Consider the following 26,549-nt stretch of genomic DNA (forward strand, 5'->3'; position numbering starts at 1 on the left):
TAGTGTAAAAAATATTGGCACCGGTGATTGTGAGTTGGGAAATGTCAGCAATGTGTCTGAAGAGCTGTAGTGCAGTAGCTGTGTGTGGTTGTTTACTGGCATGGCAAGACATCAGGGTCATTTATGTATTAACGTATCAACGAACATATGGATTTTTTTTTAAGCTATTCAGCGAGGTAAATGCACAAAGAAGGCAAAAAACCAGCAACTATGAAATGCAAGTAATGTTAATGCGAGTTATTCAAGTCTGGTGGAAGTTGCTATTGGAGAAAAAAGAAACATAAATCATCTTCAAAACACACAAAAAAGAAAATGAGATGAAAGTGAACTAGACGCTGCTCAGTTGAAGTAAACAATTATGTTTTATTGATAAGGTTCTCAGAAGAGTCTCGTTTCAGTGAATGTATAAGAATCATCCTTTTGATAATACTGATTTGGTACATTATGACATCCAGCACGAGTCTCTTCACAGTGAGAGGGATCCATTACTGCTACCGCTGTTGGGATCTAGGACAGAATATTATCTCTGCTTTCAAAACCAAAAAACAGTCAAAAACAACAAACTGGGGATCGATATTGTAGATATGGAATATTAGAGTGCCACAAAACTCTAGAGTAGTAAGACCAGCTAAAGATTTTGCACATTACAAGCCACTTCCTCTTAGAAATATAAAACTCGATATTCTGGACAATATTCTACTGTGCTGCATAAAGGTAAGTCTATACACTGTACATCGAAATATAGCTGGAAAAAACAGATTTCACAGTTTTAAAGACTTTATTTAAAGTATAAACCGTTTTTTTTTTTGTTAAAACACTTTATTACATAAATTATTATTTTTGAGAGTGACTATTATTTGCCCTGGCAGCAAACTGAAATTAATACAAAAACAAAAATTCTTACATATTTTTACAAAAGAAAATAAACTCGTCCATTAATGTTCATTTGGAATAGAACTGGTGACTCATTCATGATTGTCATATAGTACTAAGAATAAATAAATAAAAAAAGAATTAAAATAAATACTAACTTAGCATGTTTTCCGGACTCTGTGAGCGGTGTGTTTGATCGTTCTGTACAGAAGTGCCTTGGTGAAAGTCTCACAATTCTACCGCGACTGAAACGTACAAAACTACGGCATCTACGATATACGCAACATCCTGAAATTTAGTGTAATCGGACACATATGTAGGAATATGATTCTTCACCCCGTTTTTAAAATAAACAATGCTGTGTGATACCACTGTCCACAAATATAGCCATCACTTTTTTTTTTGTTCACTTTGTTTTTTTAAAAAGTTTTTGTTCCAGTCCGTTATCCGCTCGGACTCGTTCAAGGATGCCGTTAGCTTGTGTGTGTGTGTTGCCTGGTTGGATGTGCGCCGCCTCAGCAGCAGAGAGGACTGGTCCGTGGTAGACGATGGGAGGCCTGAGACAGGGAGACGACTCATAGTATTGGACGACCTTTGACATTGCCTTGTGTGTCGCTGTTTATGATGTCCTCCGTTGATGTGTGGTGGTAACGGCTGCGCTCTGGAGAGGCTCTGCCTCCACTTTGGTCCCTGTGCCTTCAGTGTCCCTCAGAGACGGAAAAGCCGGCGCGGTACGACTCCACCGGGCGTTTGGGGGCTTTCGTTGCCGCTTCTCAGTGTGACCCAAAAAATATGGGCGAAAAATATCACTATCTTTTTTAAAAAGGGGAATCTTCTTATTCATTAAGCAACAGTTTCTCAAAGTTCTTCAGTGCTTTTTCAGTTGTTCAAAGTTTTTTCAAAAAAAAAAAAAAAAAAAAAAAGAATTGCTCGACTAAACTTTTACATTTTTTTTGCCTGTGGCAGTAAAATGAACAATAATCTGTTTTCTGATAAGTCATTCTTTTCAAAAGTCCCTGCAGCGTTCCGTGAGTAACCCCGTGTGTTGGTTATTTCTCCATGGGTTTTTAAGAGGAGTCGGGTCGAGAAGGCCGGGTAGGAAAAAGGGAGCAGGATCTAGAGAAGTGAAAGTAAGGGAGAGAGGGAAGAGTCTGCCCTTCAAAACAGGTTCAGGTGGGCTGTTACCTCTTGCCCATCTCGTTCTGTCTGAGGAACTGGATGTTGTTGCTGCTGTCAGCCAGTTCTGGGTACTGCTCCACGGGCAGTACATAGTATCCGTCGTAGCCTTGTACTCTGCCTGCCGTTAGGAGCTGCTGCCTCTCCCCCTCCGTCCACAGCCGACTGCCTCCCTTCCCATCCCTGGCCCTCTGCTGTTCCTTGGCCCAGGCCCCGGCCAAAGCCCTCTGCCTGGCCAGCTCCAACAGTCTTACCTTCTCCTCATCCACCACGTCGGCCGCCAGCCCGTACCGAACGCTCAGCACCAGCGCCGGGACTGCAAACTCCACGGTCACCCCTCTCCTCGAGCGGCCGCTCACCGTCACGTTGATGCCGCTCTCCAGTGACTTGCGCCCGTTGGTGAGCCCCAGGGCCAAGAGGTCGCTGTCTGCAGAGCCAACCTTCACAAAGTAATGGCAGTCCTTCCCTTCCTGGGTGTAATGGGTGCCTTCCAGGTATTGGGCGCCGTTGAGCACCAGAGCCACTTTGCGGCTGTCGTCGCTGGCCAAAGCCGACACGCCAGCAACCACGCGGCCCTCCTTCAGAGCCAGCATCACCCCTCGGCCTATTATAGGGGTGCTGGTGCCGAACCAGTGGCCCGGCTTGTCCTTGCGTCTCCTGCGTTCCTTGTTGAGGCGACGTCCCTCCAGGGCCATGAAGGCCTGGTTGTGACGCTCTGCGGCCTGCTGCACACCGGTGATGAGCTACATGGGAAAATACAAGATTGCATTTCTGTCAAAGATGACTGGTATCTGCATTAACTGAATCACTATCTTGGGGTTTATATTTATATTTGATTCTGTCGATGGTAATACTTCCAGCACTGTGCTCCGTACCTGTCCGTTCTCACAGTGCTGCGTGGCCTGCAGCTCGTACGGCGGCTCCACAAAGTAGAGCGAGTGTCGGGGGAACCCGGGGATTATGTTACTGAGCTGGAAGCCAAACATCACCAGCCAGCTCTTCACATCTACAGCAGACAGGAGGGAAATTAATTAGTGGAATGACTAAGTCAAACACGGTGGCAAATTAATAATTTATTTTATCATAAAAAAAACAAACAAAGTGAACATGTATTTTGCTTGTGCGCCACATCTGCTGTTATGCAAAGCTATCAGCTACGGTGCCATCTGCGGTACATTCTTTACTTGCATGAGCTATGTTTTCCACGACAATCTGTTTCTTCTGCACGATAGAGACATCAGAGACAATGTCAGGACATAACAAGCTAAGTTCAGCTTGTTCTGGAGATGTGATTGAACTCATCCGCAGTCTGACTATTCTGCTGTTTCAACATTACATTCTTGAAAGCAAAGGAGTCTATAAATGGCTTGCTTATGTAGAAACAATCCTGCAACAGAATTCAACGTTCCCCCCACATTAATGCATATGAAACCTGTACCTGTGACGTAATTTTTGACGTCCAGCATGTCACTGAGGGGGTTGTTGTTCTTGAACATGTACAGATTAAACGGAGAAGGATCCTTCCCTATCTTGGGCCAGATGCTGTAGTCTGGCGACGTCCAGCGTCCGGCCAAGACGTCGTAGTCGCGCTGGGTGAAGTGGACCAGCTTAGTCAAGGGGTCGTAGAGACCGCCGTGGAAGCCGACCACCAGCTGGAACTCCGGGTTGGAGTCCAGGTACACCTCTCCGTAGGCTGTGTACTGCACCTGGGTGACACGAGCAGAGTCAATTTACTGAAGAGGCCTTTTTCATATATTTGTTTTTACCACCTCATTTTATTTTTGCAGCAGAGATTTATTGCAAACAAAGTGAGTGTCACAGTTTCTTACCTGTTTGATCATTTGTCCATTGCTGCTGAAGACAGCCAGTGGTGTACCAGTGTTGTCAGAAGCTATGTAGTATTCCTCTCCACTGCTCACCTCCATGGCAAACAAATGTCCCTGATCACGTGACAGACAGAAATCCAGTACATTTATATCGTGCTTTCGGATAAAGTCGTATTGCTCTAGCTTCAATATTAATCAGAATTGAGGTTTAACGGGAAAAGATTATTCAATATATTCCAATTTGTTGAAATGTGCTGACATGTTCGTCTACCCACGCCTACCTGCAGGTCGTAGTAGAGCGACGAGATCTCCGAGCTGGAGTGGTTGAAGATGTGTGTGACCCTGGCCGGGTGGTTGAGGTCGGCGTAGAAGAACTGAAGGTGCTGTCCCACGCTGTTCCTCGTGGACACCCTGCGGCCCAGCCCGTCGTAGTGGTACACCACGCTCCAGCCGCCGGGGCCTCGGTTGTAGGCCCTCAGCAGCTGACCTTTGGAGTTGTAGTCAAAGACGTCGGAGCCGCGCTGGCTCAGGTAGCCGTCCTCGTCCAGGCGGTACTGGACGTCTCCCAGGCGCGTGATGCGGTCCCTGAGGTCGTAGCGGAGCGGCAAGATGCGGGCGCTGTTACCGGGGTTGAGCAGGTGGAGGTTACCGTTCAGGTCGTAGCTGTAGCGCCATGTGGACCAGTCGTTCACCTGGATAAAACACGGAGGTTAGGTCCCACAGACAGTTCAGAGAGTGGTGTCAATGATTTCCATATGAGGTGTCATGAACACTTAAGGTTCTAAAGACGAGACAGTACCTAAAAATAAAGCCACTCTCTCCACACTCACCTTGACACCGCTCAGCTGTCCGTCTCCGTCATAATCGTAGCGGTACTGAGTGGTGTTGGCGTAGGGCCCGATTTTGAGCTCTCTCTTCACCACCCGTCCCATGCTGTCGTACTGCACCGTCATCCAGTACATCAGCGAACGGAAGATCTCGTACTGGACCTCCTTGATGCGACCGTGGGTGTCGAAATGCTTGCTCAGCGTCATGACGGCGGTGGTGATGATCTGATTGATGTCGTAGTAAATGACCCCGAACTTTCCAAAGTGCTCCACCTGTAGAAGGGAAGGAAAGAAAAAACGTGAGTCCTCTGGCAGCCACAGGAGGTACATTCACACACAAAGGTTGATATGCGAGTTGAATCATTTTGTCATTGCTCGAAAGCAAACCAGTGGAACATTTCTGCACCTTTCCAGAGATCTCGTCGTATCGGTAGAGGTCGACGGGCAGGGGCGTCTCACTGATGACCGGCTTCATGCTGGCGATGCGGAAGCTGTTGTCGTGGTAGGTGTAGTCAAACCTGGCGTTGACCATTCCCTCCTCACTGAAGCGGTAGATCTGCTTGTCGATGAGCGGCCCCATCTTGCGATAGCGGATGGTGCACGAGAAGCCCCCGCTCTGCAGGTTGACCATCTTCAGCACGCCGGCTGTCTCGTCGTAGCCGAAGGTGACGGCGGTGCTGTCGTACACGATCTCTGACAGCTTCGCCAGCTTGCCGTACTTGTAGAGGACGCGGCGGCCGGTGCCCAGGTAGTGCGTGGCCTGAGGTCGGCCGTCCTCGCTGAAGTCGTGGATGATGGAGGCGTTGCTCTCCGGGGGGTTGTAGGTGTTGCGGATGTACCCGACCGACACGTGTGTGGACATGGTGTGCCGGGCCACGCTGGGCATGGTGACGGCTGTGACCCGACCCGAGGCGTCAAACTCAAAGATGTACTGTCTCTGGCTCTGCAGCAGCAGCACCATGGACTGGAAGCAGAGAGGGAGGCACAATCCAGATTAATACAACAGCATTATCAATGGATGACTTGCCTCCCGTGAAATAGCAGCGGCAGTAATTTGTTCTCAGCTGACAAATTTGAATCTTCATAACTGTGAAAATGATGTATTACTTCACTCAATTCTGCAATTCAAATTAGCATTCGTTCTTGCAGTTGCCTTTGTGGGGGCTGAGATTTGTTACCTAGATGATCATTTTAATGTTCTTACTTTGTCAAGGTAGCTGTAGCTCCACACCTTCCCGTCCACGAAAGAGCGAGACACGATGCGTCCCTGCGGGTCGAATTCCGTCCTCTCGCTCATGCTCCCCCTCTGCAGCCCGACCAGCTGCCCGGTGGCCGAATACGACACGTTGACCACCGCCAGGCTGCTGCTGGGCAGCCACATAGCCGGCCGGCCCTGGGCGTCGTACATGATGCGCAGCGTGAACTTTCGGTGGTCATCGTAGATCTTCTCTGTGCGCGTGTTGCGGTCAAAATCGATGGAGAGAAGATTGCGGCCGTGAGCCTAAAGAAAAGGGAGAGAGGGGAGGTTAATAACTGTATTATTATTTTTTTAAACAAGGCCGTCAGTGGGAAGTCAACTCACTCTAAGCTTCCTGCCAAACACGGTGACCTTGCCCTTGGTCTGCTCCTTGCGCAGACGCCATTCGATGGAGTTGAGGCCGTTGTCGGTGGGCAGGGTGATGTTCCTGCGACCGATCGTAGGGCTGACAGAGCCTGCCAGGATGTGGGGCTCCGTGTGGAAGCTGATGCCCATACCATTGGCGTACATCACTCTCAGGGTCCCATTGTTGCACAGCTGGTAGCTGTTCCTCACCTGGTCTGTAGGGGGAGACAGACAGGTATATGGTGAGGAAAGGTAGCCACCGGTGGGACCAGATGACTTCTATCAACGTCTGACAGAGTGACCATGTTGTAAGGAATGAAGGAAATTCAATTTAAATAGGTTTTAATGTATGCCATGTTTATGTGTGTATGATGTTATGCATGAAAATTTCAATTTTATTAAAAAAGGAAAAGAGTCCAATCTTAAGCCTAAGGCTCATGTCAGTAAGAACCAGCTCTCTGAAATATTCTGAATGAAAATAGTTGGTCTAAACTCACTCTCTCTACAATCTCCCTATTACTCCAATTTAATGACTCACTCTCAAACACAAGAATGGAAAAAGATAAGCCCATGCCTAATGCTGAGGAAGAAATTTCCATCAGATGTCATCCTGATCACAATGATGTGATTGAAAGTAAGATAAAATTGTTTTCGGTTCAGAAATATCTGTTAGATGAAGGGTGGGGGGGACTTCTTTTTTTATTTTATTTCATTAACAAAAGGTTAGGGGATCAGATGGTGTCTCCCTTTGAAGCCCCGCCATAAATGACAGTAATCCATAAGGCCAATTTGTAATAAAGCTCCTGGCCCATTTTAACAATGCCTCAAACAGACAAGTGAAGCTTTTTCCATTGACTTGGCAGCAACAGCCTTTAGATAAATCTCCCCTGCTCTCTCTGTCTGAGCGACCTCGTAATAAAACAGAAGCGAGGGGGGGGGAGAGAGAGAGAGAGAGAGAGAGAGAGAATCGAGAGCTTGAGGGGCCAACGAGAATTCACTGTGGAGGAGTTAATGAAGAGAGCGAGAAAGAGCGGAAAGAGAGGGAGATGGTTAAGTGAGTATGTCAGCAGAGAGCTGTGCACAAACCCACACAGTGCGGCGGAAACCTTAAATGACTTGCAGCTCCGTGAACAACTCTCTCCTTTTCCTTTCCGCAACGCAGGTGGATCAGTGAATACAATTACAATTTATTCTCTCGGACTTCTATATAAACCGCGGCCTGCACTCGCTCTTCTGTCATGCCACTGGTCAAGTAGTGTGACATGAATTATTCTCCTTCTTCTCCTTCCTCTTTAAACCGACCAAATAAGCTCAGGGATCCTGGGAACGGGTTGAGAGCTGTGTTTGTATGTCTATGCGTCTCTTTTGTGTGTGTGTGTGTGTGTGTGTGTGTGTTGTGTGTGTGTGTGTGTGTGTGTGTGTGTGTGTGTGTGTGTGTGTTTGAAGAGAAAGCTTGAGGGATGAGGAGGATTCATTCTGCGTGACTTAATGAATTTTGCTGTGATGATATTCAAAAGCGGGACGATCCCAGCTGGGATTAACAACTATATATTGGTAATTCTACTCCATGAGAGGGAGAGCGAGAGAGGAAAAATCATTTCCTCGAGGATGCACATAACTGAGTGAAAATTACAAGGCTTTCAATTAGAGTCAGAGGGCTGGCCGCATATTCACCACGCAGATGTTTTAAAAAAATAAATAAGATGAAGTTGTTTTGCCAAAGCTTTGACAGCATATGAACAGACCCACTTTAACTTTATCTCTATAAAAGGAATAATAATATCATAGACTTCCTTAGGCTGATGACTACACATTCGTGCCACATCCTCTGCACTTCCTCAAGTATTTAAAACATTTTAAATACCTTGCACCACCGTGTACGAGGCCTCAACGGAGGACAGGTTGGTGATGACGGTGACGTCGTCGTCTCTGCTGGAGCTCTCGATGTCGATGTTGATGGAGCGCTCGATCTCGCGGTGGAGGCTCGTCACCATGCCCGTCGGGTACGTCACGTTGGTCAGGCGGCCCTCGCTGTCGTACCTGGGAGGTGGGAAAGGTAAAGGACACGCTCATAATTGTGCTGCACAGATAGATAGACACACACACACACACACTGCCAGAGAGGAACATAGCAAGTCATCTAAGAGGAACAGGCTGCAGTTATGAAAGCTAACACTGGGGGGCAGCAGCACACTGTGTGAGGTGAATAATTGGGAGTGCACCAGAACGTGATGACCATTAAAGCTGTTAGACTCATTTGTTTTTCTATTTCAGATAGGTAATAAAGTATTACAGGCACACATTCAGACACTCACTGGTAAAACGTGGTCCATCCGGTCTCATCAGCTTTGGTAGCCAGGAGGCCCGTGTTGCCACTGTAGCCCATCAGAGCCACCTCCTGGCCCATGGCCGACACGCTCCGCAGCCCTCCGGTGGGGTCCAGCCCGAGGGTCACAACCTGGTTCTCGGGCAGCAGCACCAGCCTGAGCAGGCCGGCCCCTCCTCCCTGGCCCTGGGCGTCCCTTCTCACCTTCACTGTGTTGTTGCAGTTGTCCACCAGCATGGCCAGCTCTCCGTCCGCGCCATAGGTGAAGTTGTAGAGCGGCTCCCCGGTCACCAGGCTGATCGTCTGGATGTGGAGCCCCTCCCCGTTGAAGACGTACAGCTCCTGTTCCCTAGGCGACGCCACCTCGTACTGCGCCGCACCTCCGTACCCAATGCTGGAGACGGCGGGGCCCGGCCGGTTGGCCCGCACTGCCCTGATGCGTATGTTGTTGAGGTCGGCAATGAAGAGGGTCCCATCCGGGGACACGGCCAAGGAAGTGGGGGAGTTCAAGCCGCCGTCGGGGGCGTAGCCGTCGTCGCCGTAGAAGCAGTTGCAGTTGACGTCGTTCTTGCAGTCGCAGTCGGAGGCGACACCAGCCAGGAGAGAGATTTCTCCATTAGTGCTCACCTGAGAGAAACGCACAGACAGGAAGTGGAAGAGGAAAGACGGTTAACGATAAGTCAGAACTCGATGAAAGAAGATGTATCCCCGAAAGCACAATTCATTTTGAGTTATCAAAACAGGGAATGCCCGAGCTGAATGTAGTCTCTGGAGATCTGAAACAAAAAGATTATCTTTAAAAACCCACACAGCCCGACCAGCTGTGCTGTGAGTTTTGCAAGCCAACAAGTTTGAACCAAAAAATTCACTCTAAAACAACTGCACAGACAAACAACTGTGTTCATTCATTCATTCATTCTCCTTAACCCCTTATCCTGTTAAGGGGACAAGGGGACACACACACACCTACGGGGAAATTAGAGTCTTCAATGAACCTTAGCTGCATGTCTTTGGACTGTGGGAGGAAGGCGGAGAACCCGGAGAGAACCCACGCTAACACGGGGAGAACATGCAAACTCCACACACAGAAGGCCCATCTAGCTCAGGAATTGAACCCTGTGAGGCAGCAGTTCTAGCCTCCACACCAGCTTACAGCCCTGAACTGTGTTTTAGCACTCCTTAATCTCATACCTGTCTGACTCTGTTGATCTTTTTCTCATCCGTCTCAGCGATGTAGAGGATGCCGGTGTGGGACAGGGCGATGGCTGTGGCGCTCTCCAGGGCCGCATGTATTGCCAGCTTGCTAAGGCTGTAGTCGATACCTGGCACTTGACAATGCATGGGCCGACCTGCGATGATGCTCACCTGTGGGCAAAGACAGAGAACGTCACATCCACGATCAAACAATGTGAGGAAAATGGTAGAGATGTTCAGCCGTGGTCTGCTCTCGCAACAGTGCAGATCAAACTTTAATAATGAAGTAAGTCCCCAGAAAGTAGAACATTTCAAGAGCTAATTAATCAGTAATGTAACCACCATTGCAAAACTTAGAAAACTATGTTAGAATATGAACTTTTACTTCTAAATTGGCTTGAGAGAGCCTAATTGGGACTAAATCCTGTCAAAGCCACCCTAAGGGTTTTGCAGGGGCGATCCGGCCTTGTGGTACAGACCTGGTGATTCTCAGTGATGCGCAGAATCACATTGTTTTCCAGGACATAGAGAGAGTTGTCCATGGGGTTCACCGCTAAGTCCGTGGGCCACTCGAGACGCACCTGGTAGGCAGAAACAAAAGTTAAACATGAGATAATATCGACGCTGAGGGTGCGTTTTGAAAGGATGCCAAGGTTCAGACAAGTCTCCTCCTTATTTTTTTAAGTGACTGCTGTCCTCACTCACTCCTGATCCATTCATTTATCCATGGACTCTTTAATCCCCCCCTAAATCAGTCCCGGCCTGACCTCCTGGCTGGCCCGTGTCCACATAATCGCCCTAGCTCAGCACTCGCAGGGCCGTTAGATCATCATCTATCACGCCTTCACCTCTCGTCCCCTCCCAAACCTCCGTACCTGGCTGACGTCCATGCTTGAGTCGCAGCTCAAGGGCCGCACGGCAGTCAGGTCGTTGGCCCCCAACAGAGTGGAGATGATGCCGTTCTGGTCCACCTTACGGATCATGGTGGCGTCCACGAAGTACATCAGCCCGTTTTTATCCACCGCGATACCTGTCAAAATCGAAGATGAACACCGTGAGTGACGACTCATAACTCAGAATCAAGGGGGCGACCCTTGGACGTTTTTAAGTCAATTAAACTTCAACTCTTTCCACCGGCTGGAAACGGATAGCAGCCCTGACAGCTGAATTGCTCGATGCTTCATCGAATGAGAAGGAACAAGGTGATGGAGGGGGCATTGAACTGTTGGATAAGTGAGTCATCGGGATGTGGAGCTCAGCTCATGCTCCTCCCAGAGGACAATCGTAGACTGCAAGCATATTCTTTAGAAAGGCAAGTGATCTGTAGCACTCTACTTCCTTTCTCGGTTTCCCATTGCTGCATCTTTTTTTTTTTTTTTTTTTTTTTTTTGTTTCCCCACCTTTTCCTACTTTCCATTTGTTTCTGCCTTTCACTTTTTTTCTTTTTGCGTTTACCACTGTTGCTGTGTCAGCCTCGTCGGGCTAACAGGCAGAAGGCATTCAGACAGGTGTGTTTGTTCAAGGCAAGTGTGCCCTGAAATAACTCCTAGACGCACCGAGATACACAACAACAGATGGAGGAAACAGCGAAGGGCACGCTGTAAATGAGAGTGAGAGAAAGACGGAGAAAAGGCAGAGTGGGCAAGCTGGTGTGTGCTGGCTGACTCTACCTGTGACAGGTTAGAGGGAATCAGTGGCTCATTGCCGTTTCCTAACACTCTACACATACACATACTGTATGTATACGTACAGTACGTGTATGTGCAGTCACACACACACGCACACACACACACACACACACACACACACACACACACTGGTGTCACAGGCGGGAAATGTGACAGTGTGACATCCTTGACAGTTTGGTGTCACAATGTTCTCAAATGCAGTGATCCACAAAAACCATTCCATTAATAAGTTTAACATTAACCTGGTTTATAACCTCCTTCTGTGTCTGTCCTGCTTTAGTTGAGTCACACTATAGGCACGTTGAGAAAACAAATGATACTCCGGGAAACAGGAAAATGTAAGGCACCTCAATCTACATGTCTTGAATATCACAATGCAGTTTTTTTTATCAGCTATTTCCATCATTTTATCATGAAAATCTAAAGAATCACTGACATGCAACACATTTATGATTCTGTAATCATAACTTAATATATAGGTTATTGGCCGTACTGGCCTTATCAAGCCTCCCTAGAGCAGCAACTAACGATTAGCTTCATTATAAATGAAGTCAATAAAATGTCACAATTTCCCAAAGCCCAAGGGGACATCTTTAAATGCCTTGTTAAGTCTGAACAACAGCGCAAAACCAAAGGCTATCCGATTTTTAATAATATAAAACGGCAGCAAACACTCACATTTTAGAGACAGGATTCAGAGAGAGCCAGATGATTGACTAAAACGATTATTCAATCATCAGCATCATTTGTGATTCATTTTGTTGACATCTTTGCCAGTGGCTCACCTTTGGGGCTCATAAGCGTGGCTTCAGTGGCTTTCCCTCCATCACCGCAGCGCTCGTCAAAGGGCAGGCACTGCTCCCCTGTCCCAGCCACCACCTCGGCATTGTCCGACAGCAGGCGGCCTCCCGTCAACGAGTGAACGCGGTAAATTCTGCGGGAGTTGGTGTCGGAGATGAACAAAGCCCCAGATACCGGATCCACCGCCAGGAAGTACTTGTGGGTTGGGTTGTTACTGAGGTGACAGGAAAAATAACAATCATGATTTCATTCAATAGCTTAGTTTTATATTTGAAGCAGCTATTGTTGCTGGAATGGGCAGAAGAAGCTTTTTCATTTATTGTCATAAGGATCTTACCTGTGTCTGAAATCTTTATTCCTTCAAGGGAGAAAGTGAGAGAAAAGTAGCACAAAACAAATGTTAATTCACACAGTCTGTGGAGAGCAACACAAAACTGGCTATGGTGTGAACAGCAACATTTAACCACGGGTAAAAACACACCCTGGAGAAAAGTCTAGAGCATCTCAATCCTGCCGTCCCCCAGTGTCTCACCTTATTTATTTCTGTTTCAAGGGAGGATGAAATCCCACATGTTAAATGTACTAAAAACATTCTCTTTTTCCCCTCTCCTTGTCCTGCATTCCTACTTCTTAATCCAACCAGCCCTTCTTGTATCTGCATTTTTCCTGCACCATCAAAAAAACACTAAATCCCAATCTGCTTCCCAATAGATTATTCTTTTACCTTAATTCCAGGATGCCAGTTGTGTTCATAGATGGGTAGACCCTGCGCACAAAGTTGAGATCGCCGACGTAGAGGCTGCCATCGATGCCCATTGCCAAGGCGACCGGTGCCAGCAGCTTGTTGCCGTCTGCCAGGCCGTTACAGCTGGGGCAGGAGATGCTACGCCTCCGTCCGTTACCCATGACGCTGGTGATTACCGGGGGCTGGTGCGTCACAAAGATGTTCTCACCGCTTCCTTTGTGAAGGATGCCTGGACAGAGACAAACATAAGCAGGTTGAGGATCATTGTTTCAGTTAGAGGATCGACAAATGTTCCATGGATTCCCATTAAATTTGGTGCAGGCATCATTTCCCCCTGACAATGTATAAACTATTTGTTTAGTGCTATCATCAGGTCAACATTTGTATGTGTCCAATTATAAACCAATGACATTCCGCTGATCCTCTGTACTTTGTGGCGTTGAGCGCCAGCGAGCAAATTTTAGCATGCTAACATGCTAAACAAAGATGGTATACATTATATTTATACTGCTAAACATTGTCACTGGGAACATGTTTGCATGCTGATGTTAAAATTTTGCATTTGCATAGCTACAGGTTGTAAGTCTTGTTAATATGTTCATCTCCCAACATATTACGAAAAAAAAGGCACAAGGATGCAATCAAGGCTATTTTACTGGCACGTGTTTACTTGTTTGTTCAGTGTTAGCAACATTTTAACATTTTGGCAAAACATTAGACAGTTTTTTGGCCAAAGTGTTGCATTGCATCACTCTGAGGAGAAACATGTCTCTACTGTACATGCATTCCCCCACGTCTACAAATACCGTTATCCACCACTGGTTCTCCAGTTGCTTTCATACCATTAGTACATTGATTGTCACAGCAGGTGAGCAACGCTGCATCAGCCCATTTCCCATTTCCATTCCTTTTAGCATTACTGCACAGAGTGTAGGTAATGGAATAGCAGATCATGCAACAAGAATGACCCCTCGCCCATCGCCACAGAGATCCCAAATCAGTTCTTAGAAAACGTGTCTCTGCAACCACCCCCTGTTCTAATAGTTGCTGCAGATTGGCCAGTGCACATGTTTACTCAGTAGGGCTGGCATGAGTGAGACAACTCAAGCTCTTCATGTGAAAATCTTCACAGACAGGTAAAAAATAAAAGGCTCCATGTGAAGCACGATGCTGTCTACCCCCTCCCCATGACAATAACAAGTTTTGTGAGATATACAGTACTGTAAACCTGCTGGGACTGGCTGAATATAAACCAGAAGGAAATAGAGGAGAAAAAAAACAAAAGTCCATATGGGCGTGTGTGTACGTACCACTGCGTGTGTTCAGTATATGATGCTTATCGAGTGACCAGCCGCCCAGACTGGTTGGATCCAGTTCGTAGCCCTGCAGAGTGGCTGTCCTCTTCTCCCAGAGGATGAGACTGGCACAGGACTCATATTCATAGCCCACCGACACTACGTATAGGAGAAGGTAGAGGCGAGAGAAAAAAGAGATAACAACACCAGAGAAGTGAGAGAAGTGAAAATTGAGAATACATGAACATTACAGAAACAACACAGAAAGAGGGAATGTGCAAAACTTCTGAGCATAACTTCCCCCTGTTCATTTAAGTTGTGAAACGTGTGATACACAGAGAAGCTAGTTAGCACCTGTAACAAAGACCTGCACTCACACCTGACTAACACTCGCACATACTGCATAATCAATTAAAAAACCTTGTTAATTGGAGAGATTGCCCTGTGGGCCTTTAAACACACGGGTACCGGTTGCCACGGTGAAAAACTCTGCCGCCGCCCCAATTGTGTATCGCACATGTGCTGACAGTCTGATCTGACTAGATGTACAAATAAGCAAAAAGGGATAAGATGAAAGGAGTGCGTTCGCGTGCATGCATGTGTGTATGCGTTGTCGTGTTACAACTTGCTAAAAGGAAAAGTGTGTTAACACATCAACTCCCACTTGAGTCACAGTGAGTCTGTTGTTGCCGGCGCCATTCTCAGCTCCACTGCATACAATAATGTAGTAAACCTGCTTCTATATCCGCGCTAACAAAACGTAACCTAATCGTAAACCATGTATACGCTTTATATTCTTTGAGAAATGTCAAATTAAGGTTACTCTCGGGGAAGTAGGGGACCTCTGAGTGAATGTCATTTCTAAAACAGAATGCCCCTCATGATTTTTAGTCCGCACTGAAGCTCCCAGATGTCTGCCGCATCTGTGGCCTGACAGCCGTGTTTGGCTGACAGCATGTGTGAGCGACTGTGACAGCGGAATGTAATAGCACCGAGGCTCCCCTGGACTCCCTCTCGCTGCTCCAGTGGCTAACTGCTAACTCACCCTGATGGCTAATAACCCTTCACCGCGGTTACGGCTGGCTGACTGAACCAAGGTTTCAATGAAAAATAGAAGTATGAAAAAAAAAAAGCAAAAAAAAAAGCACTTAACTGTGGCTATACCGCAGAGTTGGAGGCTGGGGTTTCTGGTGTATTAGCTCTCCTTCAGGCTCCCTAATTAGCACCCTCTCCCTCTGTCATAGCCAGTGCTGCCTCACTGGTAAAGTTTCTACTCCACTGAAACACCCCCTCCACAATCCAGCTTCTCTTCCATCCATCCCTTCCACTCACCAACAGCTTGAGAAAGCCCGTAGACCCTCTGCCCATACGCATCGGTCTTATCCCAGATGTAGGTGTAGGCCAAGTTGGGTGAGGCGTGGAACCACTTCTGGAAGAGGTGGCCCTCCACTGCTACCATCAGGTGGACCTTCAGCAGGCCCATGGACACCACGGCCGGGGTCATGGTGACCTTGAGCAGGGAGCGGTAACCTTGCGTCCTTGAGCTCAGGTAGCACAGCTTTAGACTCGAGCCAGGCACCTCGATCTGCTCATGCAGCACCTGGAAGACAAAAAGAGAGGAGATGACAGGGGAGAGGGATTAGAGGGGGGGGATTAGAGGCAGAGGGAGTAATGGGGGTCACGCTTCCACTGACGGCTGAAGGACAAAAAAGGGGAAAAAAACAATGGATGAAATAAAGAAATAGAGAAAGAAGGGAACACATGGGGGGAGAAAGCTATAGAAGTGAAAGGAGAAAGAGAGCTACAGGAGACAGGCATACAGGAGAGAGGGGAAGAGAGCGAGGGAACCAGAAGGGAGATTAGCCGGCTGCCAGAGGTCAGTGGTACTGCACCTGTGTCTCCGGTATGATGGGTTTCTCCCCTGGCTTGGAGCTGAAGAAGGAGGAGAGAGGGGATGCAATCACAAGAGGGTCAGGCCTGACGAAGCCGCTCAGGTCGCAGCCCGGGATCGTGTTCTCTTCTGTCTTAAGCACCAGAGTGTCCATAGCATAAAACTGGCTCCAGGGCAGCCACACGGTGCGCTCCTGGCTCAGGAAGGGGGCGCGCTCGAACCGCAGAGTTAGAGATGCACCACCGTTAGCTATCAGGTCAAACCTGGAGAGGTTTGCAAGAAGAGGATGGGAATGAGGTACAGATGGGGACGTGCTGTGGCGGACGATCATACACTGTCAGCGTTTCGTTTCCATAATAAAACATTTACTCCACTGCTTTAACTCATCAAAAAAAAAAAAAAACACCTGGAATAGATTTTCAAAATTATTGCATTATGTCACGAAAAGCTTTTACAACATACACACACAGACAGGCTGTCGAGACAACAGTAATAGGTCTGAAATATAAGTAGCACAACGTTAGAACACTGGTAAAAGTGATTGTATTAAATGCTCTTCAACCTTTTGTCCCCACATTATGATTTACAGCTGTGGGCTAATGATTAGTACAGAAACAGGTCAATTACACATCTGCCATGGCGCATGGCCAGAACTTTGTATGAGACGGCTTCGGCTGAGAGCCTGTAACAAGTGGAAGAAAATAGCACTCATCAAAACTAAACAAGGTCAGACAGGGATACCAGAACATGTTCTTTCAAGACACAAGTTTGTGAGACTGGTGAGTAACTGCCCCTGAAATACAAGGTTAATTAAATGTTACTGGGAGTTCAGATGTTTCAGCGTCAGCTCGGCCTAACTGGAAGAAAAATGCTGCAAAGAAAGCACTGATAAGAGGAGGAGACTGGTGCTTAAAGAGACAGGGAACACAGAAATTGCACATTTAATGAGTGGAGGTCAGTCTAAAGAACCAATGAATCAACTTTTGAAATAACATGTTACGGATGTCAGCCAGACTCGAATTCAATATAAGTTGTAGGAGGAGAACTGGACAGAAAAGTCAAATTAAAGCAGCCTAAAACTCCACGGAAACTGGAATTCCTGCAGGAGGAATGGAAAGACATGTCAGGTGAGTTAACCAAACGTGTTCGAAAGGTGGCTATTAAAGCACAGAATTGTGGTACTTAAACATCCAATTTCAAGGTTGTCTTTCATTTTTGCTTTAAAAGTTTGTGATGGCCCTATCATTATAAATCACATATTGCAACATGTTTATTTTGAGTGAAACTTCTATTGTTAAATTGCCCTACCTTACAAAGTCTTAGCAATTGTTCTCAGCATTTGATTGATCCATTGCATTATAAATCGTGTTTTCCTATTTTCTTGCACATTCTTTTTCTATTGTTTTCATTTTGTTTTCACTCCCGTTATCATTTGTATTAATATATGTTCACTTAGGAGATTTAGTTTTGACTCTCGGTTGTGTTGTTTTTGTAAATTCATTTCTTCAGCTCTTATTCGAATCCCCTTTCTTTTTGCTGTATCTAATTATCTGTGGCTGAAACAGCCCAGTTTCCTCATGGGATCATTATAGTAATCTAATCTAATCTAATCTAATCTAATCTAATCTAATCTAATCTAATCTAATCTAATCTAATCTAATCTAATCTAATCTAATCTGGTCTAATCTAATAATACAGCCTATGTGGTGAGGTAGTTACAGCAAGGAGTGCTGGGTAGCTGTTGTACATACATTCCATCCTGCCGTGTCAGCGTGTATCCATAGTGGGGGTAGTTGACAAAAGACACGTTCACCCCCACCAGAGGGGTTCCATCTGTAGTCAACACCTGACCCCGGATTAGAGATGCCAAACTGGAAGAAGACAGAAGAGACAGAGTGAGAGAGCGATAGTCAATCTATCAACCCAATCTTCTTAACCATCAATCATCCGGTTTGATTAATCTCACCATCTTTCAATCACCCCATTCGCCCGTTCATTCATTGCTCTGGTCTTCCCCCACTCATTAATTAGAGACAATCAGCAAACCGCGCCAACCAGATTAGCTCCCGTCAATCATGTAAACAAACCATGACAATGTAGATGGATGTGTGTGCATGTTTGTGCGTCAGTGGCTGCGTCTAAGAGGACTGATCCATATAGGATAACCTTTAAATATACAGCATCACTTTGATGAGCTATTTCCTTTGAAACGTATGATGCTGGCATGTGTCAGTGTATGCAGACAAGAATCAGCACCACGGACAGCGCTTCCAAAGCAACTCCACCAAATCTACGGGGAATCTCGGCTCGCTCTGCTTTGGCTCTGGGATTTGTTGAGGTCTTGACTGGCTCTGTGAACCATTCTGAAGTCTCTTTGATATTTGTGTCATTGGATCTGGAGCAATTTTTTTTTTTATGGCACTCGTTTATTCATATACCAACAATCTCATTGGCAAACATGAAAACACTCCCTGAATTATGAAAATGAAGGATGCAGTTAATAAAAACACAAATATTCCTATTCCTACATTTAATCCTGCATCAATTGCTATACCTAACTATGCGCTATGAATACTTATACTAACTTGTGCTTGTAGCCTTGTGTTTGTGTGCTCTCCCACCATACCTCGAGTTGAACGGGTTTTCCCCCGGGAGGATATGGGTGCTGTCCCGTCCCACGAGCATCTTGACGCGGTCGTAGAAGGAGCGGACGCGTGGCTGGAACGTCGGGCTCTGCTGGATGACCAGCAGGGGGTCCCGGGAGCCCCGACACAGCGGGCTGTTCTGACAGGGACTCTGGATGCAGCAGTCCGGGTCCATGCAGTCTGTTAGTCCATCTGAGGGGCAGGGAAAGAGCAATAACGAGGTGTTGGTGGTGGTGGTGTGAGGATTTAATATTTTGATAATCTTTGATTCTTTGCTAAAACACTCCTCCAGAGACTCCTCTCATGATAATATATAATTATATTTTAGGCAACTAGATTTTTAAAGTATCAAAATAAAATAAAAAAAGTCAGCCCCGCCCTTTTGGCCTCGCTCCAATACTGCTCCCTCAAAACACATGATAGCATATCTGTCATCGCTACCAGTTACATAAAGCCAATGCGGAAGTGCCTAAAACTTGCATTATTTCTTCTGGCCAGCAGGGGGTGACTCCTCTTGTTGCAAAAATAAGTCAGATTGTATAGAAGTCTATGAGAAAAACCTACTTCTCACTGGATTTATCACCTCAGTAAACAGTTTATGGTCTAAATTGCCAGTTTTAAGTCTTCTTCAATACAGCATGATGTTCATTTAGTAAATTATGGTCCTATTTAGAGTAAAAAATAATAGTTCCACCAAGAATGTTCTCATGCTCGCCCCATTTCACCTCCTTCGTTGTCCTTGTTGTCGGCGCAGGACGTCTCCATGGCAACACTGCAGCCGGGGCCCCTCCAGCCTGTCTGGCATTCACAATGCCAGCTCTGCTGTCCCATGGTGCACTGGCCGTTCCCGTTACACAAGTTAGGACAGCCGTCTGCGAGGAGAGGACAGGAGGAGAGAAGGGGAGGGAGAGGGATGACGGGAGAGAAGCAGGGTGATGCTTGTTTGTTTTATCGCCGATAATACACAAATGAACACGCACATTCTTACACACACACACACACATACATACTCATATGGTTATGATAGACCAATGAGTCTCTCTCAATTGAATAACCACGTGGTGGCATACTGTAAGTATTGATTGTTCAAGAATCAATTTAATTCAGCACGTCAATTTTAATGTACACCTTCCCTACGTGTGTGTATGTGTGGACAGACCTCTTGATTCACTTACTCAATAGAGCCCCACCCCATCATCACACTCTCTTTCTCTCTCACAGTCACTCTCTCTCTCTCTCTTACTTATGATTCAGCGTAGGTAATGGGATTCTGATGGCCTGAGAGTAATGCTTTCTCATGAGCGAATGGGATTATGTTCGATGGAGTGTGTGTGTGTGTGTGTGTGTGTGTGTGTGTGTGTGTGTGTGTGTGTGTGTGTGTGTGTGTGTGTGTGTGTGTATCTGTGCGGTGGCAGTCTATGGGCTAATAAACCTTCACTTTAGTTTATGCAAAGAGCTCTACCAGAATCTTAGGCCCTGGAGCCAAGAAAGTTCTGTAACTAGCATAGCAAGGCCACCCTCAACCCAAGAGTGGCTTTAAGGCAGGGAAAAGCAGACATTTTAAGGGCGACTGGAAGAGGACATTTGCAATTATAGAGAGCAGCACCATCTTGTCAAAGTATTATCTGGTCACTTCTGGTTGGTTGTTATGCTAAAGAAAAATTTCAAGGAATAGTTTGGCATTTTGGGAAATAGGCTAATTTGCATTTTGCACACAGTTATACATCTAGAATAAATACTGGAAGCAGCTCCGTCTGAAGCTCACTAATTTACGTGTTATATTTCGTCTGTTTAATCTGTTTCAAAACATTTTGTGTTAATGGGAGGGGGTTATGTGCAGGACTATTTTCTTCGCTAGGAGCAGTGAGTTCCTGGAGTCTTTTTGTCACTGCTTGGTTGCCAGGCAGCCAAGTTATTGTGCCCGGCCAAGAAAAAGGTCACACACATAATCCCCACGACCTGGCAAGCTCTCCCTAAATGTTTCTAGTCTTTATGCTAAACTAGGATAGCTCTCTCCAGCTTCAAAATGAATGGACAGATATGAGAGTGGCATCAAGAAGGTATATTCTCCGAAAAACTATCCCCTTAAACGACCAGTGAGTTGGATTTTGGCAGGAAATAGCGCTGAGGTTGCAGATGGCAACCAACTGAAACTTTTCCTGTGTGCCAAGCATTTAAAAGACCTATGTAACAATAATCACAGTTGTTATTTTTTAGATGATTTTACATACTTTTTAATATTATATTCCAATTCTAACAATAGATCCCCCATAATGCTACAAGCTGGCCCTTTAAGATTACTCATATATCCAAAAACATTTCTACTAAATTGGGTCCAAATGTCTGCTAAATGCCAAGAGATGAATACTTTGTTTTCTGAAAAGCTCACTATGACATTTTCATATTCCATTAGGGGACTTTGCATCCATGCTGGGACAATGTTGCCCATCAATGTCTTTTTTAAAAAGGCCTTTAACTCCTGGCCTGTCTTACCCTTTTCCCATATCTTTTTAAATCACACCTTCCTGGCTCTAAAACAAGTCTGTGTGTTTGCCACATTATAATCTATCAGGGAGAGGAAGGGGGGCATGATGACAGACAATGACAATGTTTTCTCCGGCAGCACAAAGAGCCTCAAACAAACTTGTCACAGTGATTTCCTCTTCAATAAATGAGGGAGCAGGATGCGACACTCTTAAGTCTACCCACGGGATATAGAGGCAAAGACAGAGTTGACTGATAAAACAATACGTGCATGCACGCAAAGGCACTTACTCAAACACACACACACACACACACGCACACACACGCACACACACACACACACCCAGCACGACGCACCCTAGAGATATTACCTGACATTTCCCACTCAGTAGTAGTGAGTGCCGACACAGAGTGAGGGAGGACAAAACAACCCAGTAAGAGATTATGAATATGAAACGATTTTCATTGAGTCCCGCTCAATAGATTAATGAACATATTTTCACTCAAGTTGCACTGTAGGATTTTGCCCTCTAACAAATCGCCGCATCAATAAAGCCATGTGTTATGAATACAAATAGCGCAATCTAAACCGTGGCAGCGGCTAAATTAACAGGCATTTCATCCCGATTGGCTTTTTATCATGTGTCTCAACCGCCAGGCGATGAGGGAAAGTCAACAGAGGACTATGAGGAAAACAGGGCGCCATCTTGTTTGGAATCCTAAGAAGAGGTAAGGGGGGGATAAGCAGGCAAGCTTAACCACGTTTTTCATCTCAACAAGAGGACTAAAATCAAAGGTTTTTATCTTTAATTATTACCATTTTCTGCATCAGGGGACCGCTGTATTAACAGTCAAGCTGGAATAGATTGTCCCCGAGTATCGAGCTCGGGGAACAAAGGCAGTTAGCAGTGATTGCCTGTTAAATGGAGTTGCCATTTAAAGCAGCCAAATACTTATGAAGCACCCGGACAGGACAATCCATAGCGGGCATTGATCGGCTTGCCTGGGCAGGTCGACACGAGAGTCCTCTCTCTTTAATGCCACGGCCCAGTCGATACCCCCCCCTCATACTAACTAGAATAAAGTGGGATTTCAGAAACTATTAAGTCCACCCTCCCCACTAATGCAGTTGGACTCTGATGAAAATCCCCTTAAAAAGGAGAAGAAATTGCCTTGGGTTATGGGTCAGCACACACACACACACACACACACACACACACACACACACACACACACACACACACACACACACACACACACACACACACACACACACACACACACACACACTCTCTCTCTTGCGCGTGTGTGTGTGGGTGTCGGGGTGTATGAGAGAAAGCTACTGTGTGAGACTCCAAGGGAAGAAGTGAGAGAAAGATAGAGAAAGAATGAGAACTTAGAGAATAAAAGAAGACTTTGTGCTAAAAAGTTTCCTCCCCATTCCCCGTGTTTCCAGCTCCGTCTCTTCTAAAGGTCACGCAGTAAAGGTCACAGCCATAAATCCAGGACCACTGCTATAGATGCAGTGGATAACTGTGCTTCCTTGGATAAACCTCCACTCATCTCCTCCTCCTCCTATTCTTAATGAGCTTTCTTGGAAATTATATTGATTGCTTTACCCCGCGTGTTCTCCGACCTGGTCACCCCTGCTTTCCCTTCGGCTCCATCTGTTCTTCTTTACTCTCCCTCTCTCTGTCTTGCTCCCTCTTTAACCCCGCGATTTACCTTTTTTTTTTACTTCCCTGGGCTGGCTCTTCATAAAACAATGAGAGCTATTCCATTAAGCGCAGAGGGTGAGAGGACACTCTCGACGGTGCTCCGGGGACCTGTACTGTCAGCCAATCTGTGCCGCTCTGTGTAACCCGACGGAGGTTCAGCTGCGGGGCTATCTATTAAGCATTCTTGCAGTGCGTGTGAGACAACTCACCCTAGACCTGCGCCCTTCTCTGTTTGCGTCAACGTTTTAACCTTAGCCATGCTTCTGTTTATCTTTGTGTGATCCGACTAAAGTATTTTTATGTCTTCCCCCCCCCCCCTAGGCTTAAGTTGGAGAGGATGGGTTTGATGAAAAGATAGAAAACCTGCAATTTATACTGTTCGTGCGCTGAGTCACACACACACACACACTAAATAATTGTATTAGACGCTCTTCCATGGCCGCTAACTGTTGCCACAAATGTAAACACGCACACACTCAACAGCTCTGTATTTTTTCGACACCACATTAAGGCCTCGCATCAGTGGCCTATGAAATTCCCCAATTACCTCGAAAAGTTCTTTACGGCTCTCATCTTTTTTTCTCCTCGTGTGAAGCAGCTGTGTTTATGCAATACATGATTAGAATACCTGAGCGGAGTTATGTGTTGATGTGTTTCCACGTTAGAAAATAACATGGAGAGGAACACGCTCACACGCATGCACATCCACAGCACAGCCCCCCTCCCCCCCGACACTGCTGATACCACACTAGGCTCTACGGTACCCCACAACACATCTAGGCTCAATGACAGCTAGCCCCTTGCTGCAGCGCACTGCTGGAAATGGGTGGAGTGCGCTACGTGCAGGGAGTCGTCATTGAGGCTGGCACCCTGATCTACGGACAGATAGCACCACAGAGTCTACAGAGCCAAGCCAGGCCGAAACCCACAAATGCAGCAGCTAGCTTCTACCACCACAGGCTAGAGAAACAAAAACACCAGAGTCAGATACGGTACCTGCTTTGTCAACCATGCTCCCATGGTCTGCAGTGGGAGAAAACGTGCAAAAGGTAAGAGATGGGGAGACTTTTTGTTTTTTTTCTTCTTAAATAAATGCAAGCAACATCATGCAGAGCTGAAATGAACAACAGGCAAGCTGAGATAAGCTAACACCGACAGTGTCTGGTGCTAGTGAAGTGTGCTTTGAGCCAAGCTGAGGCCTGACAACTCTTTCATCTTGGACTGATGCTGCAGTCAAAGATGCCCTACTTTCTGATGGGGGAAATGGGGAGATCACAAACTGTTACTCCCCTGTGTGTGTGTGTGTGTGTGTGTGTGTATATATATATATACGTGCACATGTGTGTTGCTTTGTGTGCGTTTCGGTGTTTGCGTGTGTGTGTGTGTGTGTATCAGATTGCAATCACAGTGCTTGTGGTGACAGGGAAATGAGACTTTGTGTCTCAAAGCATTCTGGGTGAATCACAGAAATCTAGCACTCATCCATCCAAAGTGACAGTGATGTCATATGAGACAGTGATTGACTGGCATATAAAGGCCCACTCACACACACACACACACACAAACATTTTTATTTTTTTATCCTGTTGAGGTGAAGAGTTTTACCTTTCATCACGTAACTTTGGTGTTTCAAAGGCCAAAGAGTCCTGGGGTGTGCAGTTGAGGGGCAACCCAAAAGTGGCTCAATCCTGCTCTTTTGTGATCCTACCACCTCCACTTCTAAGAAGTTTTCTCCTCTCCTCTCCTCACCCCCCTCACCCTCTTTAAATTCCCCAAAGTCTCCCTTTTGCCTTCACATCTCATTTCCACATTCCGTTAACACAGAGAAAAAGGAGCTGCCAGTTTTGTCTGACTGTTTTTTGTTTTTTTTGTGCACACCCACGTGTGGACACGCAGTCATGCGCCTCCAAGCGCACACACATGAATACACAGAGGCTCTTACCGATGGTGCAGTGCTCTCCGTTCCAGCCCTGGTGACACTGGCACTTGCCGTCCTTGCAGGTGCCGTGTTTGATGCAGAGCGGGTTGCACACACGCTGATCGCAGCCCGAGCCGGTCCAGCCCTCCTCGCAGCGACAGGCTCCGCCCATACACACTCCATGGGTCCCACAGTCGACTGAGCACACCTCTGAAAGGAGCGGAGAGAGATGTGGGTCACACAAACATTAAGTCAGGACTGAAAAGCTGATGTTGTTTGTCGGTTGGCATTTTTCTATTTTGCATTTGTGCACTCTGACACAATGCATATCCGGCCCAGTAAGCACCAATTTGAGGACTTGCAGTTAAAAGGATGTCTAGACAAGAGGTTTTTATGCCTGGGTTACATATATCTGTTGTTTCAACAGCTATATTTTCATGTTTGACTGTTATAATTGAAAGCAATGGGGATCTGATCCTTTGACCATGAGACAAGGGCCCCTGGGCACAGACATGCAAAAGTCCTCACCGATTCTCCTACAGTAGCAAGACACATAGACAATGTGATACTTTTGCCTCTTTTGGTTGGTGTTTTGCATCTCTTTGCAATGGACATACATCTTTTTGTGATTTTGTGTCACTTTGTGGTACTTTTGTGTCTCTCTGTAGTTGTTTTATGTCTTGTTGTAGTGCTTTTGTGTCTGTTCATAGACTTTTTATGTCCCTTTGAGGTAATTTGTGTCTTGTTTGGTCATTTAGTGTCTCTTTGTAGTCTTTTTGTGTCTCTTTGTAGTCATTTCATGATTCTTCTTGGTCATTTTGCATCCCTTTGTGGTTAGTGCGTGTCTCTTTGAGTGACATTTGGAATTGACGACAAGCGGGGCTCCTGATATGTTGGGCCTCTGTGCCTGTTCCCTGTTAGGCCTGTTCAGTAATCCCTCCACGATTAGGACTTGTATAAACTTTCACTTTTAAACGTGCAAAAAAGTCAAGTACCCAAAGCAGAAAAACAATCAAAACTGCATTACACTGAATACATTTATCAGCTGTTCACCTTCAGTTAAAATCAACAACCATAGTTTTGTGCAGACAGGGTTTATTTCCTCCGCTTCCACCACAGTCTCTGTTTGGGAGGCTCCCATGTTGCAGGCGCATGTGGTGAGATCTGACAATCCCGCTCATGTGCTCAGGAACCCCTATGGTGCGTGGGAATGTAGTATGTACAGATGTTTTGATACACGCCTGCTGAGGGATCCTGCAGTGTGGAACAATGTTGTCTTTATTAAAGTTAAGCATTGCTTCTCTCACAACAAACGCTCAAGTTTCTGTTTTTGCGATCCTGAGATGGGGGAGCGTTGTGAGCCTGGTGGAGGTTGCCGTCTCTCTTACAACGTTGGCTTACCAGCTTTACTGTGTGGAAGTTGAGTATTTTATGATAAAAGGCGTCTAAACATGGACTCAGCTACTTTTCAAAGCAATATCAGTTTTGTTGTTCTACTCCATCCAGGCGTGCAGCTGGGAATTATGAGCCTCGTGCACA

General features: G+C 46.2%; 1 protein-coding gene across 1 annotated transcript in view; it reads right to left on the bottom strand.

Moving 5' to 3' along the window:
• Positions 1-935: 935 nt before the first annotated feature.
• Positions 936-26,549, bottom strand: part of tenm2a (teneurin transmembrane protein 2a) — a 152,837-nt gene continuing 127,223 nt past the window's right edge. Inside the window, 24 exon segments of the mRNA XM_054596937.1 lie at positions 936-2,792; positions 2,925-3,055; positions 3,488-3,755; positions 3,879-3,989; positions 4,157-4,567; positions 4,706-4,975; positions 5,109-5,666; positions 5,907-6,203; positions 6,285-6,520; positions 8,170-8,345; positions 8,621-9,258; positions 9,823-9,996; positions 10,305-10,406; positions 10,701-10,855; positions 12,299-12,528; positions 12,652-12,672; positions 13,039-13,288; positions 14,370-14,513; positions 15,687-15,954; positions 16,247-16,508; positions 17,997-18,116; positions 18,872-19,082; positions 19,616-19,762; positions 25,035-25,220. Of these exon segments, the coding sequence (XP_054452912.1) occupies positions 2,055-2,792; positions 2,925-3,055; positions 3,488-3,755; positions 3,879-3,989; positions 4,157-4,567; positions 4,706-4,975; positions 5,109-5,666; positions 5,907-6,203; positions 6,285-6,520; positions 8,170-8,345; positions 8,621-9,258; positions 9,823-9,996; positions 10,305-10,406; positions 10,701-10,855; positions 12,299-12,528; positions 12,652-12,672; positions 13,039-13,288; positions 14,370-14,513; positions 15,687-15,954; positions 16,247-16,508; positions 17,997-18,116; positions 18,872-19,082; positions 19,616-19,762; positions 25,035-25,220 (6,104 nt within the window). The 3' untranslated portion in view covers positions 936-2,054.

The sequence above is a fragment of the Anoplopoma fimbria genome, chromosome 4 (genome assembly GCF_027596085.1).
Source record: "Anoplopoma fimbria isolate UVic2021 breed Golden Eagle Sablefish chromosome 4, Afim_UVic_2022, whole genome shotgun sequence".
Taxonomy (NCBI): Eukaryota; Metazoa; Chordata; class Actinopteri; order Perciformes; family Anoplopomatidae; genus Anoplopoma; species Anoplopoma fimbria.